This window comes from Rhynchophorus ferrugineus, unplaced genomic scaffold (genome assembly GCF_030347505.1).
Source record: "Rhynchophorus ferrugineus isolate W39M unplaced genomic scaffold, kcgeb_rfMv2 rfM9, whole genome shotgun sequence".
In the NCBI taxonomy this organism is placed as follows: domain Eukaryota; kingdom Metazoa; phylum Arthropoda; class Insecta; order Coleoptera; family Curculionidae; genus Rhynchophorus; species Rhynchophorus ferrugineus.
This window is the reverse complement of record NW_027472588.1, coordinates 23,538,210-23,559,654: the sequence shown is the minus strand read 5'-3', so window position 1 is coordinate 23,559,654 and position 21,445 is coordinate 23,538,210. Positions and strand designations below refer to the sequence as shown.

Sequence of the window (21,445 nt, the reverse complement as noted above, 5' to 3'; positions counted from 1 at the left end):
CTTGTTAATAATAACCCACGTTATTGTCGGGACTTGTCTAATATTAGGTTCTTATATGTATTCTGTTTTTTTTTTTCACTTTAAAATCCATATACTGAGAGAAATTAGTACATAATATATTAATAAAAATATTTTCCATCATTTTGTAAAACTTTTTCCGTTCTTGGATCAGATAACATTTTTCGTCATTATAATTATTCACTAAATATTTACCTAAAATATAGAAATGCGAACTTGAAGAAACAAGCAAATATTCTGTAGTGCCAATATGAATATCTGTCACACAACTATTACATTACCATATATAAAATTATGTATTTTGTTTGAACGTGACCAATTTTTCTGATACCTTGGGTACTTATAGTCCTTCCAAAGAAATTGTGAACGTACGTCAACTCAATTTATTTATCAATGTTGCCAAATCAACTCTGAGTTTTAGTTTATTTTGTGTCTGACATATAACAAAATTCTAGTGTAAATAAAGTAATAACAAAAATGTTATCAAGTATAATTTATTTTAACATTATAGTACATCTAATGCATATATTATCGAATAATTTAAACCACAGTTAATTATACAGCCACAATAGTGTATAGGTTAAAATTGTTTTATTATATTTACTTTGAACTCTTTTTCCTTACCACCCACGAGGTAGTGTTCTAGGCGTATTTTTTATGTAATGGTATCCTCTGGAGGCCTAATCCACCTAATTAACAATTGTATATACAAGTAATGTGTTTTACCTTTCATCAGAGAGCATATTTACGTTTTTATGTTTAGTTCTTGTTTCCTTCGATGGTGTATTTCCTTGTCAAGTCATTTTGATAACTGTATTTTTTTTGTTTCTTCTTTTACTACCTGTGTACACCATTCTTGATAAAATTAATCACTGAATTCTCCCTATTGTGTTTACCATATCTACAAAACAGTTAGTATTTACACTCTCCTCATACATTCTAACGTAATGCTCACGTATACTTCTGGACAATTACACGAATATCTATGCACATAAATCGTTCACACTCTACAATACAACTTCCTACAGTTTATAGTATATTAATTATATACTCATCTTTAGTTGTTTGCACTTTAATCACCCTGTCTTGGAAATTATCAGTATTCAGTCATTATCCCACATTCAGAAAGTTTAATTCAAGTGAATAACCAAGCTGTTAATTTCCAATCTATCTAAGATTTGTTCACAATTTCAGCTTCTCAATTCAATTTCTTCTTCAATGTGTCTGTGAGTTCATCCAAACCGAAGGTGTTATTAACCATTCCTGTTTCCAGTGCAAATAACAAAATACTTTATGACTAATAAAACCAATCAATAATAAAATATAAAATGCAATACAATACAATAATATAAAATCTATTGTTATACCAACATTTTCCTTTTTCCATCAACTTTTGCTGTCTTAACACTATTTTTATTATTAACTTGCCGTGAGTGACCCAATGTCCCATTCTGAAATATCCATATCTCATCAAAATTGATCTAATAAATCGTCCTTGATTTTATTATATGCTTTTAAAAATTGTATTATTTTAAAACCAATATCTGAAAGTTCAATTAGGCTTCTTCGTGGGTTATCTTTTACACCATTTAAATCCTATATTACCTAATAGTGTATGAAGGGAATTTCTACATGCCTCAAAAACCATATCTCATAGATCTAAGCTGTCTATAGGTACATTGCAGACAGTTTCCTCCGAAATAATTGTATTATATTATGTTAATATTGAATAAACTACTCACTGTTTTTATGCATGTCATATATTGGATCTGTGATAGAGCTATCAATAAGCTGATCTTGATTCGTCACCCGCTTCGTATGAAGACCTTTTTTTTTTCGATGAATTCAAGATGATATTTTTAATTTTTTGAGATATTTGAATGACCATACCCATACTAATATTCAGTGCAACTGCAACACGTTAAAGATACTTTAAATAAAAACTGCAGCAACTTAATTTTTAACAGTAAAATGCTTACCTCTCTATCTATCGAGGTAACTGACTAGAGACGCAATCTGTTCTGTCTGGCATCGGCATTTTTAATTAGAGTAATAATGTGCAGCGAAAAATCAAAACAAGCAAAGTGCCAAAGCAACGTTTGCCGGTTTACAATAATATATATTATTTTGAAGAATTTTGCAGACAGTTGACAACCGAACGACTTTTGCAGGCTCGTTCGTTTACGCACCCAAATGTATTAGACATCATTGTATCTTTTTTTAACTGGAATAAAATGAGAAGGAAAATATTGTCTGATTCTAAAACGTATTTGCAAATTGCGACCGGCTATACATTAAAAATCGCTAGCTCCTTTGGATAGACTATATAAATAAAACAGCCAATACACGTCATCAAATTTTAATAATGCAATGTTGTTGCATCAAATTTAAGTTTTGGTTTATTTTGACTTTGACGTAACAAAATATTAATGTAAATAAAACAACTAAACAGAAATAACGTTATCAAATATAATTTATTTTAACATTATAGTATATTTAGTGCATATATTTCCGACGGAATTAAATTACAGTTAATTAAACAGCCACAATAATTTGTAGGTTTGAGTTGTTTTATTATGTTTACATTGAACTTTTTTCTATACCACCTATGAGGTGCATGTTTTCTAGGCATGTTTTTTTTATGTAGTGGTATCTCTCAGAGGCCTAATCTACCTAATTAACAATTTTATATCCAATTATTGTATTTTATTTCATTAGGGAGCATATTTACCTTGTTACCTTCAGTTATTGTTTCCTTCTTTCCTGTGTTTCCTTGCTAAGTCATTTTGATATCTCTGAATTTCTTGTGTTGCCGTGTGTGTACATTTTCCTTTATAAAATTAGATTTAATCAGGGAATATAGCTCTCTAATGCATTTGTCATATTTGCAAGACAGTTAATATTAATTCTATTCTAAACAATTAAACAAATATCTATGCGCATAAATATTTTACCCTCTACAATATGATTTTCTACAGTTATCCTACGTTAATTATATCTTTAGTTGTTTCTGCTCTTATCACTCGGTGTTGGTAATCATCAGGATATGGCCATAAGCCCACAACAAAAAGTTTCATTCAGTTTCTTTCACTCTATCAGAAACACTGTTCAAGTCAATTACCAAATTGTTAATTTCTAATCTTTCGAACACTTGTTAACGATTCCACCATCTGTTAATTTCTTTTTCTATCTGATGGAGTTTATCCAAAATGAAGATGTTATTGTAGATAATGCTTCTTTCTACAGTGTATCTTTTTTCGGGTTTGATTCTAAAAAAAGTAAATTACATAAAACACAAACATTTAATTTGTATTTAAGGAGTGACAAAACACTAACTCAGCTCTAGAAATAAAGCTATGCCTGTTTCCACTATGCACAATAATATATCTGCAATGAATTATTAAACAAATTAAAAGTAACAAAACTTGTGTTATTCTAACTTAATATATAATATATAAGGCAACTCTAACCTACAAGCTATTGTGGCTCTTTAATTAACTGTGGTTTAAGTCTTTCAATAAGTATGCATTAGATGTATCATAATGTTAAAATAAATTATATTTTATAACGTTATTTTGTTTACATTTGTATTTTGTTGTCAGAGCCATAATAAACGAAAACTTAAATTTTGGCGTCACCGTTACATTATAAATTTTGATGACGTGCATTGACTGCTTTATTGGAAGGACTATGTCTACAAATTTCTCCAAAGCGTTAATAATAGTAATTAGAGGTTATGAACCGACAAACGTAAGTCAATGTGATTCAGCAATTTTTCCATGAATTGACATCATAAAATTTCAATGGTAATCGGCGGGCCATGGTTATATAAAGTTTCGGTTTTCGGAAATATCAATTTGGAAAATTCAAAGTACTGTTGGCGGGTTGTTCATGTCCATATTGTTTAATTTGGGCCAATATAAGACGGTCATCGCCATTTTGTAGCCCTGGTCGTTGATAGCCTAACATTGTTTTGAAAAAATTCATTGTATTTTTTGTTTTTTATATATTGTGCTTTCCCTTTTACCAACTAAGGGTTTATCTGGACTACTACCAGAACATACATTTGTACAAACATTTTCATCTTTACCCAGCGGAATTCAAACCCCAAATAAGCAAGCAAGTCCACTCGCCTTAACAACTGCGGTTACCAAACAGTCAAACAATAACATATTTATTTTGTTTTGTAAGTTGTATTATAACTTACATATTTTCATGTATTAATGTAAGTTTTAATTCTTGGTTCTAATTCGTTTTTGAGTCGATGAGTGTTATAAAAGAGTCTCAATATTTACGTTTTGTTTAGAGTGTTCTTTAACTGTTTCAACTTCTTTCATTTCATACCTTCTTTTTATCAAATGTAATTATGTCTGTATTAAATCCGCATCGATCATCAATAGAGTTAACTATATAGTTATTTTAATTCGGTCATTGTTAATTTGTATTGTAGTATTTTTAACCTATACGACACACGCAAATAAAAGTCAGTTCTGTGGAATAACTTAATTTAATCACATATACCCAGCTATAGACATTACTTATTTATTTTATTTATATATATTATGCCATATAATTATTATATAACCATGTATAGTTACAATTTGTTTAATTAATTCTTGTTTAAAGATTTTTTAAGCAGTACTCTTAATACATAATGGATTTAATAATAATTCAAAAAGTAAAATACAAATTAAATGGTGAAGGACATTTTATATTAACAGTATAATATTATCGAGTAATATAATCGAAGGAAGTAACAAATGGAGAATTATTTTTTTATCAACAGATTGTTATTAAAACGGTCTGTCTAGTGGTCTAGTAGTAACAAATTAATTTACGATTAAATGGCGAATGGACGGTTATATAGTTTTCGTATATAATAAAACGTTGAAACTGAGAAAACCATCCTTTATGTTTATTACTTTATGAAGCAATTTATCTTAATATAATATTACTATATTATAGTATCAATCATTTGAATTCCTAGTAAAATTCTGCCAAAATACGCTTTTATGCTGGTTTTATTGTGTTGTTAATTGTATTTCTGTCACTAATTTGTTATTACTCAAATGCACTATTACCTTCAATTAAAATAATGGTGCATTTATATCCTTCGGTTTCTCTAGTTAAATAATTTTTTGAAATATATTTATTACTCTAAGTACTCGTATTAAATAATAACCATTACAACTTCAAGAATTTTCTACCTGCTTTTATTATAACTTTTCCAGTGTTGTCATTTTCGATTCCTCTAATGTTAATTTGTGTATAAACAAGGCATACCCTAATAACTTTTATTGCATTTAGAATTTTTCAATAGGTAGAAAGTTTTGTTGTAATATTTTTTTCTTAGATTTCGCCGATGATATCTTAACAATTATTTCTACAATATCCTATTTTATTTATAAATTATTTGCTGCTATAGAGGGTGTTAAAATAATTTTGTTACAATATAGAATAATATATATTTATTTAAAATAATATAATCTGATTAGTCCTTTTTTTAAAATAATAAAGAACTATATTACTACCCGTTATCTACAAATTTTAATTCCGTGCTTTTATATTTTGCCATTTTGCATTATAATGAACTATAATTAATTAATATTATGATTAATTTTGACCGAAAATGATTTTGGGTTTTCAAGCAAGTAGCAAATGTTAATGTAAAGTATAAGTTATTTAAGTTTTGTATAAACAAATTTGGAATAATTTACTAATGCTTACCTATGAAATAGGTTTGATTTGAATATTAATTGAATTTGAAAATTATATTATGTGATATTTATATTTAGACATAATGACATCGATGAAAATTTAAGATAATTAAAAACATAATAATGATCCAATATTCACTTCATTATTTGCTTATCTTTATTGTTTGTTTGTTAATATGTGGTATTTGGTATATTACCTTGCTTAACATGATTTATCTTCATTTAAGATATTTATTATTGTTCCATTATCTGTTTTGGCATTAAATTATATTTCAAAATATTTGCAATTATTTTAGAGAACTGAGTTCATTTGTTATACATGCTGATTTAATAAACATAAATATCTAAATAATATATCTATAAAATATTAATTAAATATAAGCATCGATTTTAATTCCTGAGAAATTGGTTTGTAATACATAATGTAGAAGTTTTTAAAACTATTTAGATTATTTATTACTATATTTATTTTCTTTTTGAAACTATTAAGATTCTTATTATATAAAACGAATAAACTAATTTTGTCATAGCTAGAGATAGATATATATTTTGAGAATTATTATTAACTATTATTTAGAAACTTGTAGAAAAATATGGAGATATAATCATATATTTTTTATTTTTAGATATTAATACAGAATGGATGTATTAATGTGAGATTTATTGTTTTATGTCGAAAAATACTAGTTTTTGATGTTTGCCATATTATATCTGATTTTTTTTGGGTGGGGGAATTCTACAGGTAACGGGACAAAAGAAAAAGACAGGTATCCTACAGCCTCAATACTGACAATATAAATAGAGAGTGTTTTTTTGTGATAACAGTTATTCTCTACCCTCGCTAGGGTTGAGTATTTTCGCTTGCTTTTTATTCTTTCTTATTCTCAATATCTTAAATTTAAGTTTCAATTTTTATTTAATATTTTAAATTTAAATTTAAAATACATTTTGAAATTTTTTTCATTTCGATTCAGTCAAGAATTGGCGATAAACGAAGGTTAATTGTATTTTTCTTCAATTGTTGGTTTCGCAGGGTCAGATCCATACCCGGTTACTGCACCAGCAGGAACTTATGTGCAACAAACTCAGGGTCCAAATCAAGGTTCTGGGTTAAGAGGTATGGCACCAGTACCTCCAAACCAATCGTCTACTCCTCCTAATGCAGACTTGAAAGTCCAAGGACTTTCAGGACAAATTCCTCAATTGGTAAGTTTACCATTTTATACTCATTAGCATCTAATTAATATTTACGTTTTGTTTAGAGTGTCCTTTAACTATTTAAACCTGTAATGGCTTTACTTAAATTACTCATACCTTCTTTTTATCAAGTGGAATTATATCTATTAGATCCGCATCAATTATCAATGGAATTTTAACTATATAGTTATTTTAATTCGGTCATTGTTAATTTGTATTGTAGTATTTTTAACCTATTCGACAGACGCAACTAAAAGACAGTTCTGTGCAATAACTTAATTTAGTCACATATACCCAAACAAATTACCCCACAAATATTATCATAGAATGTTATAATTTATTTATTTATAGCATCTAATTAAGGGATATAATAAGGGATACAAATGATATTGTGTTGCTTATATATGATTAATGTAAGAGTGTTTGTAGTTGATAGACAAGAATATAAAATGTAACACGGACTAATTATATTCATTACGTTAATCACATAATCAAATCAACATATTTCATATATTATTTTGTGATCTTATACAAGATTTTTAAAATTATAAATGTTCTAGTTCCGGTAATCCAAAAAGGATTGCTTAATTCAGTACTATTTAATCATTTAATACTTTAGTTTTTTTACTAATTTCAAAATTTTATTTGTATGATAAAATTTTTCAGCAATTTGTACCTAACACCGTGAGGTCGTCAGGGCCTTACTACCCGCGGGGGCCAGCGGGTGGACCACCAAATCAGGCATCTAGAATGCCTGCCCAACAACATCGGGTAAGACTTTTCGTTTTTCTTTTATAATTTTTTCATCTTGTAAGTTGTGTTCATGTGTTTTTGTATGTGAACAATTTCCTGAATTAAGCGCCTGTTGATACTGTATAACATGCAATTTTTTATTTTTAGCCTCAAAACCAATTGTTTGCATCGAATTCATATATAATGCCGATGTATGTCCCAAGTGCGTATTACCAGTCCCGGCCAAATTTTGCTATTACTCAGCAATACCCTACCTATCCGCCTACATTAGGCTTTAATAATATTCCACAGCAGGGATCTTCTGGGATGGCACCTTGTAAGTATCTACAGTTCTATTTTGTGAGCACAATATTTGTAAGCAGGGGGTTATTTATTATCATATTTCAGATCTTTTCTATCAGCAAACGGCTCCTCCTACTATGATGCCGAGGGCATCTTTAAACCCTCCTGCTTCGGCACCACCTAATACAGTGTCCGGCAGTAATATGCCAACTCAGTTACTACCACCAATGAACCAGGGGCATTCTAGCTTCCCAAGATCAAATCAAAAAGTTAGAAGGCCTAACGCTTTACGCATCATTGATCCGGATACAGGCGAAGACAAATTGAATGAAATATTTGATGAGCACAATTCTCATCCTCATTCAGCGGAGTCATCGGCGAGACAAACACCTCAACCCGCACCACCCAATAATAATAAAGAGGCAAGTGCAATAATTGTAATAAAAGTAGTTGACTTATTTTTCAATTTTCATATGGTTACTATGTATCATTAAGATCTATTATCAACGATACATTATTTGTATGTACAGGTTCAAGCGATGTTTGCCGATCAGGTTGCTAGGGCCATCAGTAATGACGTTAAGCCAGACAATAGGAAAGATACTTTCGGTATCGATTTACCAACCGTTGATCATCGCAGTCGCAGTCCTTCGCCTCAAAGTGTCGAATTTGACAATGTAAATATACAGGTATGAGCAAAAACATTTTTTAAAAAAATATTACTGTGCGTGTTTAATGCACACCACGATATCGATTATACTGCGATGTGAAATATTATTTTTAGTTGTATATGTATATAATATAAAGGCCTGTGTCTTGTCAATTGTAGTTCACTAATAAGGATTTCATGCCTATTAAAAAAGAGGTCACTCCCATAGTCTCAGCTAATAGTGATGCGGCAGAGGTGATCATTTCCAAAAAGGAGAGTCCATCTAAAGCACGAAAGTCAAACACGCGAGAAAAAACGGAAATACTAAAAGATCATCAAAAGGATGATAAAATCCCTGTTGGTAAGAGTAGTATTGTAATTCATTAAATATTTGTTTCAAAATGAATATTCCAATTAATATAGCTAAAGAAGAGAAACAATGTGTGACTAAAGTACCAACGCATAATCCAGTACATGTGTTAGATCCAGTCCTTGTGCCACCTTCAGCTAAAGAGTCAATTACCAAAGACTCTGATAAAAAACTTAAGAAGTTATCCACAAGTGATTCTGAACCTGCACCAGTGCAAGTAAATGAGACTTCTTCAACTACATCTGGTAAGTAACTTTAGTCTGCATAATTTTTTATATGTTCTTCATCATCTCATAATGCACTGCATATAATATTACATTTTTTTTTGTTTTATTCATAGCAATTAAATCAGATTAGTACTCAATCAATTCTGAACAAGGGTTTCTGTAGTTTCTTATAGATAAGTAGTTACCTAGGCCCTTACCTAAAATTAAACAACTATATGTAAAAAGCAAAAATAGGAAATCTTATGTAGTGGGAATTCTTACATTTGATTTTATTCGAAGTTTGATTTTATTATAAAGATTTAACTGGATCTTAGTAGTAGTTCATCAGCAATTCATACTCCATGACCCTCAAAATTTAATTTATAAAAGCTGAAATTTCATTCTTAGGTCATTCTATACCTTATAGCCATATTGGTTTTAGCATGTGATTGCAAATTTAAATTTTCTTGTGTATTGACGTTTTGGGCTTTCTTCCAACAAGCCACTATAAACTGTTAATATCATATTTTTATTTATGCTATTTTCTTTTAACATATTTTATGGAGGCTCGCTTCTTATTTACTGCAAAAACATAAAGATATATCATTCGTGAGTATTAGAAGTTATTGTAATTATCTCAGATTTAGCAATATATAAAGCAGGTATAAGCCCTTGAGATTGTTACCTTGAGGCAATCCCAGTATTTGTTTTAAATTAGGATGTTATTAACTGTATATTACTGCCTTATAAGCATTTTGTTTAATATCAAGCCTTGATGTTGAACTTTGTAACTTATACTGTAGATAATACAGTGATGGTTATTGTTGAGTTATTGCATGGATTTGATTGATGAGCACTAGTTTTTAGTAATGTTTTCTTAAACAGTTTGGAGATTGAATTGGTACAGAAAAGGGTTTGTATTAATTTGATATAATTTAGTTGTTTATGGTGTTTTGATCACTTCTGCTACTTTCTCTTATGTGGGTACCTTTTTTATTCTAAAGGTTGCATTAAATAGGCAAGTAACCCTTATTATGGCTTTTCTAGTTTTAACATTCCTCCGATGATTAAATTGAATACTGATGCATTCTTTGTATTCAGAATAATTCTTAACTTAATTCAGTGGGTACTTAATGTTATGGATTTTTAATTATTTTTTTGGACTTTCAATTATTATTAATGCACCAGTCCTTGGTTGGGACTGGTAAGAAGTAAATCGTTTTGCTTTTTGCTTATTTTTTATTATAAATTTTCTTCGTTTCTTTATAAGGCCTCTAGTTTTCCTTTAACTGTTTCTTGTGTACTAGCTTAATAGTTTACATATTTAGTCATGCGGTAATCACTCTGGAATATTTCTATGTTGCTTTTTAGATAAAATTTATGAACTATTCATGTTGATGTTGTTCTGAAGGTCAATCCGAAACTTTTTACGGGCAGTAGTATTGCTAGCAGGCTGTAATTTTATTTACAAATATTTTTAACATGTAATTTGGCTAATCAATGAGTACTCCGTTTTGTTCACATTAGGCAAGGCCATGCTGAATAATAACTCACTAATAATTTTGACTCTCTCTTTTTCAGACTGTATTTCCTAAATAAAGTTAGTATATTCGGGGTTGACCAAAATTAAATTAACATTATAACAGTGTTTTTTTATATAATTATGTTTGACTATGAGAACACATGTATATATTTAACTATCAATTTTTTTGCAATAACAAAAGTTGCTTCACTCAAGATGCTATAATTCACAAACTAATGATCCGACAGCTGTCAAATTTATACACGCATCTTTTGAGGGTTAGGGCTAACTAAAAACATATGGATTTAATTCCAGTAGCCCCATCTATGTGTCAAGCCAGGGACTTTTCAATTGACTCAATCAATTTCACTTCAATCACCATATGCGTCTTTATGATTCATAAGTTGTTTTTAACAAATAAAAATATAGAGTGTCAACCGTTATATAGTTACTATTGATGGCAAACACAAAAAACTTTTTTTTTCAATAGGGTAATTTATGGCAGTGATATTTTGGCTGATTTGGGCTTATTATTCTTAGTACTTCACTTTTTTACCTTGCTTTTAATTTCATTGGATGCATTAAATAAAAGTAGTCCCTTGAAGATGTACTTTAATTAGATTTTTTCCTAATGCTATATTGAATTTTCTACTCTCTGTATATATTTAGCTATAATATTGTTAGTGATCACCTGAGAGATCTATTACGACATTCTAGATTTCTAATCCAAACTGTCTAAATAGCCTAACTTAGCATTTTAACTTAAATGTTGCAGCAAGACTTCCACTGCTATGTATCTTTAACATATTATCAATAATGGACTAGTCAAAAGTAATTCTAAGCTAAATCTTAAGAAACTATAATTTACAAAAAAATATATTTAAATATACCTACAGTCACTGTTTTAAAAATTGCCATGTCCTAATCTTATCACTTTCGAACTTTATCATTATTGACATAATTTTCTGTAATTTTATAATTTTACAAATGAGTTCAATTCTTTTAAAACATTTGAGTTAATACATTTTATAATATATATATATATATATATATATATATATATATATATTATACTTTAAGATTTCACGATTATACATGAGTTTTTCAATTTCTAATGTTTGATTAAAGTTGGTCAATTACCCATTTTCTTAATCCAATTTTGAACTAAATTATCTATGATTCTATTTTACAAATCACAAAAAAATGCATTAATATGTTATTCTTTTATTACAAATAACACCATATTTAACCCATATATTGGTTGGTGACTTGTGTAACATGTTGTGTAGTCTTGGTGGAATCATTATTTAGTCTATAACAAATAATGAAAGTCATAAAAACTAGTTAATATTCTGTTCATATTACTACTTTGATTCCACATCCATATCACATCAAAATAGGTATTCTTTTGGTTCCACAATATGTGGATATACATAATGACAAATAGTTCTGGTTTTCTACTCAACTCTAAAAAATTAAGTTTGTGATTAGAATCGATGACAACGTTTCAGTTTTAATTTAAGAGTAAAACGATCTATTTTTTACATTGTAAGTTTCGTACTAACATCTACCATCAAGATAAATCATCACACATTTCAACAGTGTTTTATTTCAACGCCATTTTTTATATTCAAATATCAATTGATACATGATAAAATATCATCATGGTTTATGTTGTTGCGATCAACTAAGTTAATAACTTACCTTAATTGATATATATTTCTGAGTAGGTATCAAAAGTATTGTATCAAAGCAAAAGCAAAGTAGTATATGAAAGCGTAGCGTTTTGGTGTACTTTTTATATTGTCATAATTTATGTATGAAGTTTAATAAATTGCTCATGTAAAGTAAATATATGCTGATAAATTTAAATTATAAATTTACTACACAATTAAAAAATAAATTTACCGAATTTCATATATAGTACAAATAAATTCTATTTCTGTAAGAGGGTAAATATGCTTGTTTTTTCACGAGTTGAAGTAATGTTTCAAAAAATGTCTGAAATGTCTCCATCCATTGAGTATATTATTAGAAAATGTACGCATGCACATTGCATTAAATATAAGTAAGTCGAATTGGATGTTCAACGTTGGCAGACTATCTAGCGTTATTTTTAAAAGTGAAAATCGCATTTACATGCCCACCTCTCAGAGACTAAGCGCGAATTTAACTAGATGTTTTTGATGTGTCCCATAGTCGATACGGTTTTTGTTCTATTTGAGTTATTTATGAACATTTACGGCCAATATACTGTGTTTGGGGCGAAAAAATGACTTGAATTTTACGTGTATCAAGCATTTGACAGTATGGGGCGTAAAAAAAGTAAGTTACCATTAAAATCTAGTACTTCGAATTAAAGGTGAACGATTATGTCAATATACAATAATACAAAACTTGTTTTCAAACCCAATAAAAATATATCAAGTTAACTGGTAATTTACAGTTGGGAAAAAGGCACAATAATTTGGGTCAGTCGACATGCTCCATCCCACTTCCACCGTCTTAAGGAACGCCGTTGTCATCGGTTACACTCGTGTCGGGAACGATCGAACCCGATTATATTGTAAGATGGCAGTCGCTCTTTTAATAAGCGTCGACCACATGGGTCGTACGCAACGTGGTTTGTCATCTTTTTAATACTTTAGATAGTTATTTAAATACTCAGTTCTGTTCCTTAAGAGTGCTTTACTAACAAAGTTATTGGTTCCTAATTTGCCGTATTTCTACTACTTCAAATTTCCGGTTTAAGTTTTTTTGATCAGTACGACCTTGTCGAGTTTTAAAAAATACCGTGTCGTAAATGTGTCTAAATTTGGGATCGGAAAATTTAACGTGCTATTTGGAATTTAGATAGAATTTTGTATTCGTACGTATTATTCGGAAAACCGTAGTGTAACCGTTTAAGGAGAAAAAAAACGTGTATTCGCCCACACATGCACTGTCACGGACAAGAATAGCTATGGACACCATGGAGGATGGTTCATGGACTGTTGTTGCCAAGAACAAGGGTAAAGTTAATAAAATTCTTTTTTCCATTTGATCCCATATGTAAAGCGCTATCTCTGCTTGCGTAATCTTGATCGTTTTTAGAAAGTTGAGGTCTTGAGCTTACGACATTCGACGGTCGACCTTCCTGCGGCCAAATTCTTTTTCTCGTCTGGTATTTTCTTCTGTGGAATTTTTCTAAAGCTTTCATAGAAATATAACCTCTACATATGTTTTAATTTTTATCCCATAAAGATGCAGTTGATCATTATCATTAACATTTTTCAAACGGTATTTTTTGTTATCATTTATAATTAATGTTGGGCGTTTTTCAACTCCGTTTATAAACCGCAAGTAGATGTTTTTTTTCATTATTTAGAAAGTATGCAACGTTACAGATAATGTAAAATCTCAATTTAAGCAGTCGGCGCACGTCAATAAGATTGGAATTGAGGTTATGCTTTCTTGGCCGCCTGTCTTCGGTGGCATTTCGAAATAAAAATCACGATGTCTCACGTACCTCAACGACCAAGTTCGACTAATAGTCGAACCAAGGCTGATCGTACGTTTACCTATTTTTCATTTCTATATATGAATTTCAATAAATATTTAATTTTCCTGAAAAATGGTTTCAACGAATAGTTGAATTTAATATCCTGTTTAGTACTAATATAATTTTAAATATTTTGTATTAATTTGCAGTATTTGGTAAATTTGTATTTCTAAGTATATTGTTTTTATAGGTAAGGCTAAAAACAACCGTAACAAACAGAATGCCAAACCTCAACCACAGACTCAGCAAGGGAGTCATGTCCAGCCACAATTACAAGCCAGCCAGCAACACGTTTTACCTGCGGTACCTGCTCCACAACCTCCAAAGATTAATAATAAATCAAGTAAATCTAAAGAGTTGAATTTAAAGGGTGCAAGTAAAGAAGGCACTGATATGGATGCATTCAATGATAATTCATCTAAAGGTGAAATTAACGCGAATGTGTTGCTGCCTATTGCTAAACAAAATATTAAAGCAGATACCATAAATGCCAACTCTATAACTCAAAATATAGAACACAACAATGAGACTGATTTAGGTAGCCCTTATAAGAAGTATGCATTTCTGCTTTAGTTATTTCCATTCATTTTTAATTGTTTTTTTTTCTTTCTAGTGAAGCTGAAAGTGATTCTGCTGATAATTCAATTTTGGTTAAGCCAGAACCAATTCCTATTAATAATAACCCACCTATCTTTACATCTGCTCCGAAACCGGTGAACAAACCATTTGATGTGACAAGCATTGTCAAAGACCCACCTAAGACAATAATTCCCCCATTCCAGATCAGTGATTGCCATGAGGAGTCAGAAAAATTATATAGCATAGAAAAGGCATCAATATTAAAAACTGATACTAAAGTATCATTAGAAAATGAAATAAACTCAGTTAAGTCCCAGCTACCATATAGACCAGGTTAGTACAAGGAATAATTTAAATATAATATTCAATACATTTATAGTGATTTATTATTTTCTGATATTGGTATGGGTATAATATATTGGAAATTACTTCCGAAAATTAGTTTAATTGATTAGCAATTTAATATGTATAATTATAGTTCTGAAATGTTTTATGAAGTTCTGCTTTAGATTTACTTTGCTGTTCGACACGTCGTTTACATATTCACTGCTGTCGGAAATCCACGCCTAATTAATGGCTTCAGTGACGATATTTAACAATTTGTTACCGACAGGACATGTTTGTATTAAATTATAATGTAATTTTCTTTATATTTGTAGGTCAATGGACGCCTGATAATTCAAACGGGTCGAGGGCATATGATCGTGACTTTTTAATGGCCCTCAGGAATTTGCCAGCAAGTAGGAGAAAACCAGATAATTTATTAGATGCCGTTTTAGCTGAGGATAGAAATGTATGTACAAATACACATATATATTTTTGTTGATCTACATAGTATATTTTTAGCGTGCACCTCTTGATTCTCGGTTAGTAGTTGGAGGAAGAAATGAGTATACTAGCACGACTTACCCTCCTTATGGTCCAAAATCTGGTTCGCAGCGCGGTGTAAGTACACTTCTATTTTTTTTACATTCAATTGAACTAATGCACATGATGAATCCTTTTATATTAGTAACGATGAAAGTAGTGATCTGACAGTTGTGATGTCAATTAATTTCTGATAAAAAGTGTTATAACTACAATATTAGGATTTTGGGATAGAATTGTTGTAGTAATTTGGTTTCTAATTTAGACTTTGCCGAAAAGAAATAGCCAATCAAAAGTAGGCAGCAGGAGTAGTGATAAAAACTCCAAACCACAGCCTAAAGTGTCTATTTCTTTACGCGGTGATATCAAGCTTCACGAGGCGGAAAATGCTTGGAAACCGACGAGGTTGCAGAAATGTAAGTGTTATCAATTTTAATTTTAGGCCTTATCTTGATAAATCTAAGTCCTTTGGTAAATAATAAACATTTATATAGAAATCCGATCAAATGAAAAGAGTAAATTAAATGTTTAAAATTTTTAGCCGCTAGTGCTTCCGAAGAAGACAAGAAAACGGAAGTATTATATAAGAAAGTTAGATCAGTGTTGAACAAGTTAACCCCTCAAAAATTTGAAACCTTAGTGAATCAGTTCCGGCAATTTAAAATAGATACCAAAGACAGACTTTTAGGTGTCATAAATCTGGTATTTGAGAAAGCTATTGATGAGCCTAATTTTTCAGTGGCTTATGCTAAAATGTGCAAGGAACTTCAAATTATGCAAGTAAGAACCTTTGAGTATAAAATTGCGTAAATCAAAGAATCTTAACAAATTTATAATAGGTTCCAAGTGGTGCACAAGCCGAAGACAATAGAAATGTTGCCTTCAGAACATTATTGGTAAACAGATGTCAAAGTGAATTTGAAAAGCATTCTGTAGACGAGACTGAACGTAATAATAAACTGCGTGAAATTGATGAATGTACAGATATTGTAAGTATTAGATGACACTTCTATATTATTATGTATGTCTTTTGTTAATTTATATTTTAGGAGAAGAAAAAGGAATTATCATTTGAACTAGAAGAGTATGATAGAAGACTTCGAATGAAATCTGTTGGAACAATTCGTTTTATAGGTATTTATGGCAGATTTATATTAAATCGACAATATATTTATATATTAGCATCATTTTCGAGATTCACTTTTAATTTTCTTTATAGGTGAGCTGTTTAAACAGCAAATGTTAACAGCTGCTATAATGAAGAGATGTTTGCAGACTCTTCTTGAGAACAAAGATGAGGAAAGTTTGGAATGCCTGTGTAAATTATTAACTACTGTTGGCAAGGAATTAGAAAATAAGAATATCGATTTGTCCAGCATCTTTGATGAGATGAAGAAAATTGCTGACGGGAAGAAATCAAAAGTTAGCAGCCGGATAAAGTTTATGCTGCAAGACGTGATTGATTTAAGGGATTCAAAATGGGTAAGAAACAGAACATAAAACAAAAAGTATTTGTCTCAGTATATGTATATATATATAGATTCCAAGAAGGGGTGATACCAATCCTAAGACTATAGATCAGATCCAGAAGGAAGCTGAAAATGAACAGTTCAGCATTTCTTTAAATACTTCTAGAAAAGAGGAGCGTAGTAATGGATCACGAGGTAGTGGAAGTGGAGGGCCTCGACAGAAGTCTAATGAAGAAGGTGGTTGGAGTTCTGTCAGCTCCAGAAGTAAAAGCATTAACATCCAGTCAGAAAAAATGCGGGCCAAACTTGTAAATATAATTCAATGTAGTTAAACCATGGCTTATTTAATATTTATTTTTCAGATGTCCTTTGATGCGCCATTAGGCTCCAGTCAAATGTTTGATAATTGGGGCAAAGGTGCAAGCGGTTCTAAAATCTCTCAGCCTACTTATGGATCAAATATGTATGCGGCTTTGGAAGTTATGGATAATGAGAGAAGATCAACAAGTAAGTTTTTTATACTGCTAAATATTAAAAATCTATTACTGTCTATAAATTTCCATTGTTGAACAAACTCTATACATAATAAAAAATTGCATTATAGAAATCAACACACCACATTGTGTGCTTGTTGTGTTATTTTATGCTAGATAATAACGGAAAGGAATCGCTAACATCATGAATAATAGTTTTGAGGATTGATGTTTGATAGTAGCCTTTTCACATGCAATTTTGGTTATCAGGTCATTTCTATATTTTTAATTTAATTTTTAGATACACGTGGAAAGGATCCTTATAGTTCAAAGGGACCAAGTCTAGAACGGAATTCTTATAAGACTTACGATGGTAGAGGTTCGAGGTCAGGGTCACAGCAACGTGATACCACCTCTCGAAGTGGTATTATGCCGTCAGGACCACCCAGTTTATCGCTCAGCACTACGTCTTCTAAGCCGTTTGTACAACCACAACCGGTAGCTCCTGCAGCACCTCCAGATATGCCCGAGGATAAACTAATCCGTTATATCGTGAATTCTCTTGAAGAAGTTCTAGAGGATTGTTGCACGTTTGAAACATTTTTTCAAGACTTATCAAGCACTATACCACCTAATAGCTTTAAGCTTATGGTGACTGAAAGGTAAAAAGTAGTTGTTTATTTAAAAGTAAAGGTGTTTGGCAAATATATATTTTCCAGTTTTAATCACGTTTTGGAGAAATCACTACAAGCCAGGTTGAAAATCGGTTCATTGTTCTCCTATTTGTTAAAATCTGGTTTCCTGTCATATGATACATTCTATTTAGGATTGGATGAATTTTTATCATGTTGTGATGATCTAGTAATAGATATTCCACAGATTTGGCAATACATTGCTGAGCAATTAGGTAAGTTGTTAATTTTTATATTTCTCTGCTTGTTTTCCTATAGTGATATTGTAATAATTAGTATCCTATTATTATGTACAAATATTTTATATTTATTATTGATTTATTCCAAATTACATTTTAATGCTTCTACTATAATTCACAATGTTAGCATGCTTTCATGTATACATTAATTCAATGTGCATAAATAAGTCAACAGACACGCCATTTTTTTAGCTTGTCTGTGTTATTTTTATGCCAAATAAAGCTGGAGAGAATTCGCTAACACCATGAGGTTTAATTCCTAAGACTGGGGTTTGATAGTAGCCTCTCTACATATTTTTATTCAGTATGAATTTAGTTTTCAATTCGATTTTCGATTCGAATTATATATATTTCTGTTCTAATTTTTTTTAAATATTTTCCAGTTCCGTTGTATATGGATGAATCTTCAACCCTTCAAAATTTACCTAGGGTACTATTTAAATTGGGAAAGAGTCAACAGACGAAGATTTTAAAATCTCTTTTCGCGCAAATTATTAGCCTAAAGGGTCATAATTTCTTGCAGAGTATTTGGTCTAAATCAGGTATTCAGTTATCATGTTTCATGCATGAAAATGATGTGTCCAATTTTATAGCCGAGAATGTAAGTTTTGTTTAAAATTTTTTAAATATAATTCACATATGATTATTGCTTTCAGAAGTTACAATTTTTGAAGGATGGCTTGCCGGTAGGTCAAAACTCTGCGTCGTATGATCAAATTTACTCAAAATTAAAACATCTGTTTGCTCAACCAGCGTCCTTCGATGACATCGTAAATTGGATCAGCGTAAGACCTTTATGTTTATTTTTATACCAGTTGTATAAATGTTCTTTTTTTAGGTAAATGTTGGTGACAAAGTTACCGAAAATAAGTTTATTAGGATACTAGCCACTGCAATTTTTGAGGATTCAATTCAAAATAATAAATTGGTTACACACATATTGCAAGGACATTATAAATTAATTCAAAAGTATGCTGACAATAATACCTCTTATGAGTTGCAGTGTCTGTATTCTTTGCAAGCATTGATTGATAAAATGGACCATCCTCAAGGTAGATATATTTGCATTTTCTAAATGTACAGTATAATGTATTTTTTTATTAGGGCTATTGTTGTCCATATGTAATCAGTTATATGAAGATACTATATTCTGCCAAGAGAGTTTTATTGCTTGGGAATCCAGTACTGATCCTGCTGAACAAGGTCGTAAAGGTAAATATTAATTTAAGCATATTCTTTCTTGTTATTTTCAAATTATGTGTCGTAGGTGTCGCTATGCTACAGCTAACGTCCTTCTTCACCCAATTGAGAGAAAACGAGGAGGAAGATTATTCATCGAATTCAGAAGATGCCTAGCAAATTTAGTGTGAGTGTATTATAGTGATGGTATGGACATAAAACATATTAACAGGACATAAAAAATTAATAATAAATATAATAGTGAAATGATTTAACAAGTGACTGTATAAAAATTGTGAAAAGTGATGGATAAGTGTGTACATATACAAACTTTTTTTTAAAGATCTATATATATATATATACTTACATATATATATATATATATATATATATATATATATATATATATATATATATATATATATATATATATATATAATAACATATAAAGTCATATATATTTAATTTTTTTTAACTCGTTAATATCGTGCTCTGAGGTTCCAGGTAGTTTTATATCATATTTTATTTATTTATATCTTGTAAACACTTATTTTTATTGTCTGTCCCAAATTTATGGGGTTGACATTTTATAACTTAAATAAAGCACGCCGGTTTTACTGTGGGGGTTAAAAAAAATTAACTGTAAATTTTATTTGTGTTATTGTTTTTTTTCTGATTCGATTATGATTATTGTTAAGTTGTATATTTAACTCTATACCTGTATAATAAATATACAAAGGTGCACAGAAGACTTTTAGCGATTTAAATTGTAAATTAAGAGAAGATCGGCGATCAGTGGCAGTTTTACTATAAGCTAGTCAGGACATTTAGTTAACTTGAAGATATTGTGTATATTTTTTTCAAAAACGTATACAGTATTTTTTCCTATTACGATGTATATTGTAACTGGTAAAAAGGAGTGGTTACAAATTAAACATAGTTCTCAGCTTTTTATCAATGATCTTTTCGTGACATGTTGTGTTTGTAACCATTTTACTGCTAAACTTGATTCATACAATATTGGGCAGGTCGGTTGTTATATTATTCATGGAATTATTTGTGCGGCATATTTTTTTTCTAAAATTATTATAGATTGTGTTATACTCATAAAAATCTTTACATAAACGGAAAAGATGCCAACCACAATTTGTTTTATTTTGAAGACAGTGAGTGGGTCACATAAAAAAGGCAAAATAGACATCAGTCACCATTATATTATTCCATTTTTATATCGCGAAGAAGGAATTTTCAGGTTGCTTTTATGTACTGGGTATACAGCGTATATGGTGAAGGCTGTAAAGTACTACGCATTATATACTTTGTTATAATTTTCAATGATGCATTACAATATTAAATTGTAATGTAACTATAAAATACAACTTTTGATTGCAATTAAATTTTTTGATTTTCCTCTTTTCAGCTACTCAGCCTTATTAGTAGCTATTTTTGGGTTCCTAGAGCTACAGCAGAATAACACCAGCAAACAAAATAGTTTAATCCATGTTTTTATATTATATATTTATATTTAATAAATTTTTAATTTTATTTATATATTAGTGTTTTATTACCAAATTGTAAATGGGTAAATATCTTTTTATACCTAATATTTGTTTTTTAACTAGTTTAATTATATTTTAAAAATTTAATTAAACTAGTTAATTGGTTAATAGGCTAGGTGACTGTAATAAAGAA

At 30.0% G+C, this 21,445-nt stretch overlaps 1 protein-coding gene and 1 long non-coding RNA gene across 5 annotated transcripts in view; one reads left to right on the top strand and one right to left on the bottom strand.

Moving 5' to 3' along the window:
* LOC143203229 (eukaryotic translation initiation factor 4 gamma 1) overlaps positions 1-20,893 on the top strand; it is a 40,846-nt gene extending 19,953 nt beyond the window's left edge. For 3 of the 4 annotated variants that reach the window (XM_076415380.1, XM_076415379.1, XM_076415381.1), the window contains 25 exons: positions 6,769-6,941; positions 7,599-7,703; positions 7,833-8,001; positions 8,073-8,389; positions 8,498-8,656; positions 8,797-8,977; positions 9,040-9,231; positions 14,446-14,809; positions 14,869-15,167; positions 15,494-15,627; positions 15,681-15,779; positions 15,967-16,117; positions 16,243-16,481; positions 16,541-16,690; positions 16,751-16,835; positions 16,921-17,183; positions 17,242-17,478; positions 17,533-17,677; positions 17,945-18,305; positions 18,363-18,550; positions 18,958-19,175; positions 19,231-19,359; positions 19,413-19,626; positions 19,679-19,786; positions 19,842-20,893. In XM_076415380.1, the coding sequence (XP_076271495.1) occupies positions 6,769-6,941; positions 7,599-7,703; positions 7,833-8,001; positions 8,073-8,389; positions 8,498-8,656; positions 8,797-8,977; positions 9,040-9,231; positions 14,446-14,809; positions 14,869-15,167; positions 15,494-15,627; positions 15,681-15,779; positions 15,967-16,117; positions 16,243-16,481; positions 16,541-16,690; positions 16,751-16,835; positions 16,921-17,183; positions 17,242-17,478; positions 17,533-17,677; positions 17,945-18,305; positions 18,363-18,550; positions 18,958-19,175; positions 19,231-19,359; positions 19,413-19,626; positions 19,679-19,786; positions 19,842-19,930 (4,769 nt within the window). In that variant the 3' untranslated portion in view covers positions 19,931-20,893. Of the gene's footprint in view, positions 1-6,756; positions 6,942-7,598; positions 7,704-7,832; positions 8,002-8,072; positions 8,390-8,497; positions 8,657-8,796; positions 8,978-9,039; positions 9,232-14,445; positions 14,810-14,868; positions 15,168-15,493; positions 15,628-15,680; positions 15,780-15,966; positions 16,118-16,242; positions 16,482-16,540; positions 16,691-16,750; positions 16,836-16,920; positions 17,184-17,241; positions 17,479-17,532; positions 17,678-17,944; positions 18,306-18,362; positions 18,551-18,957; positions 19,176-19,230; positions 19,360-19,412; positions 19,627-19,678; positions 19,787-19,841 lie in introns of all 4 variants that reach the window. The other variant, XM_076415378.1, reaches the window with a different exon arrangement.
* On the bottom strand, positions 11,923-12,559 carry LOC143203237 (uncharacterized). The gene is made up of 3 exons (XR_013007296.1): positions 12,419-12,559; positions 12,083-12,181; positions 11,923-12,026 (listed from the first exon to the last, which is right to left on the bottom strand). It is a non-coding gene; the product is annotated as an uncharacterized LOC143203237 (long non-coding RNA).
* Positions 20,894-21,445: the final 552 nt, after the last annotated feature.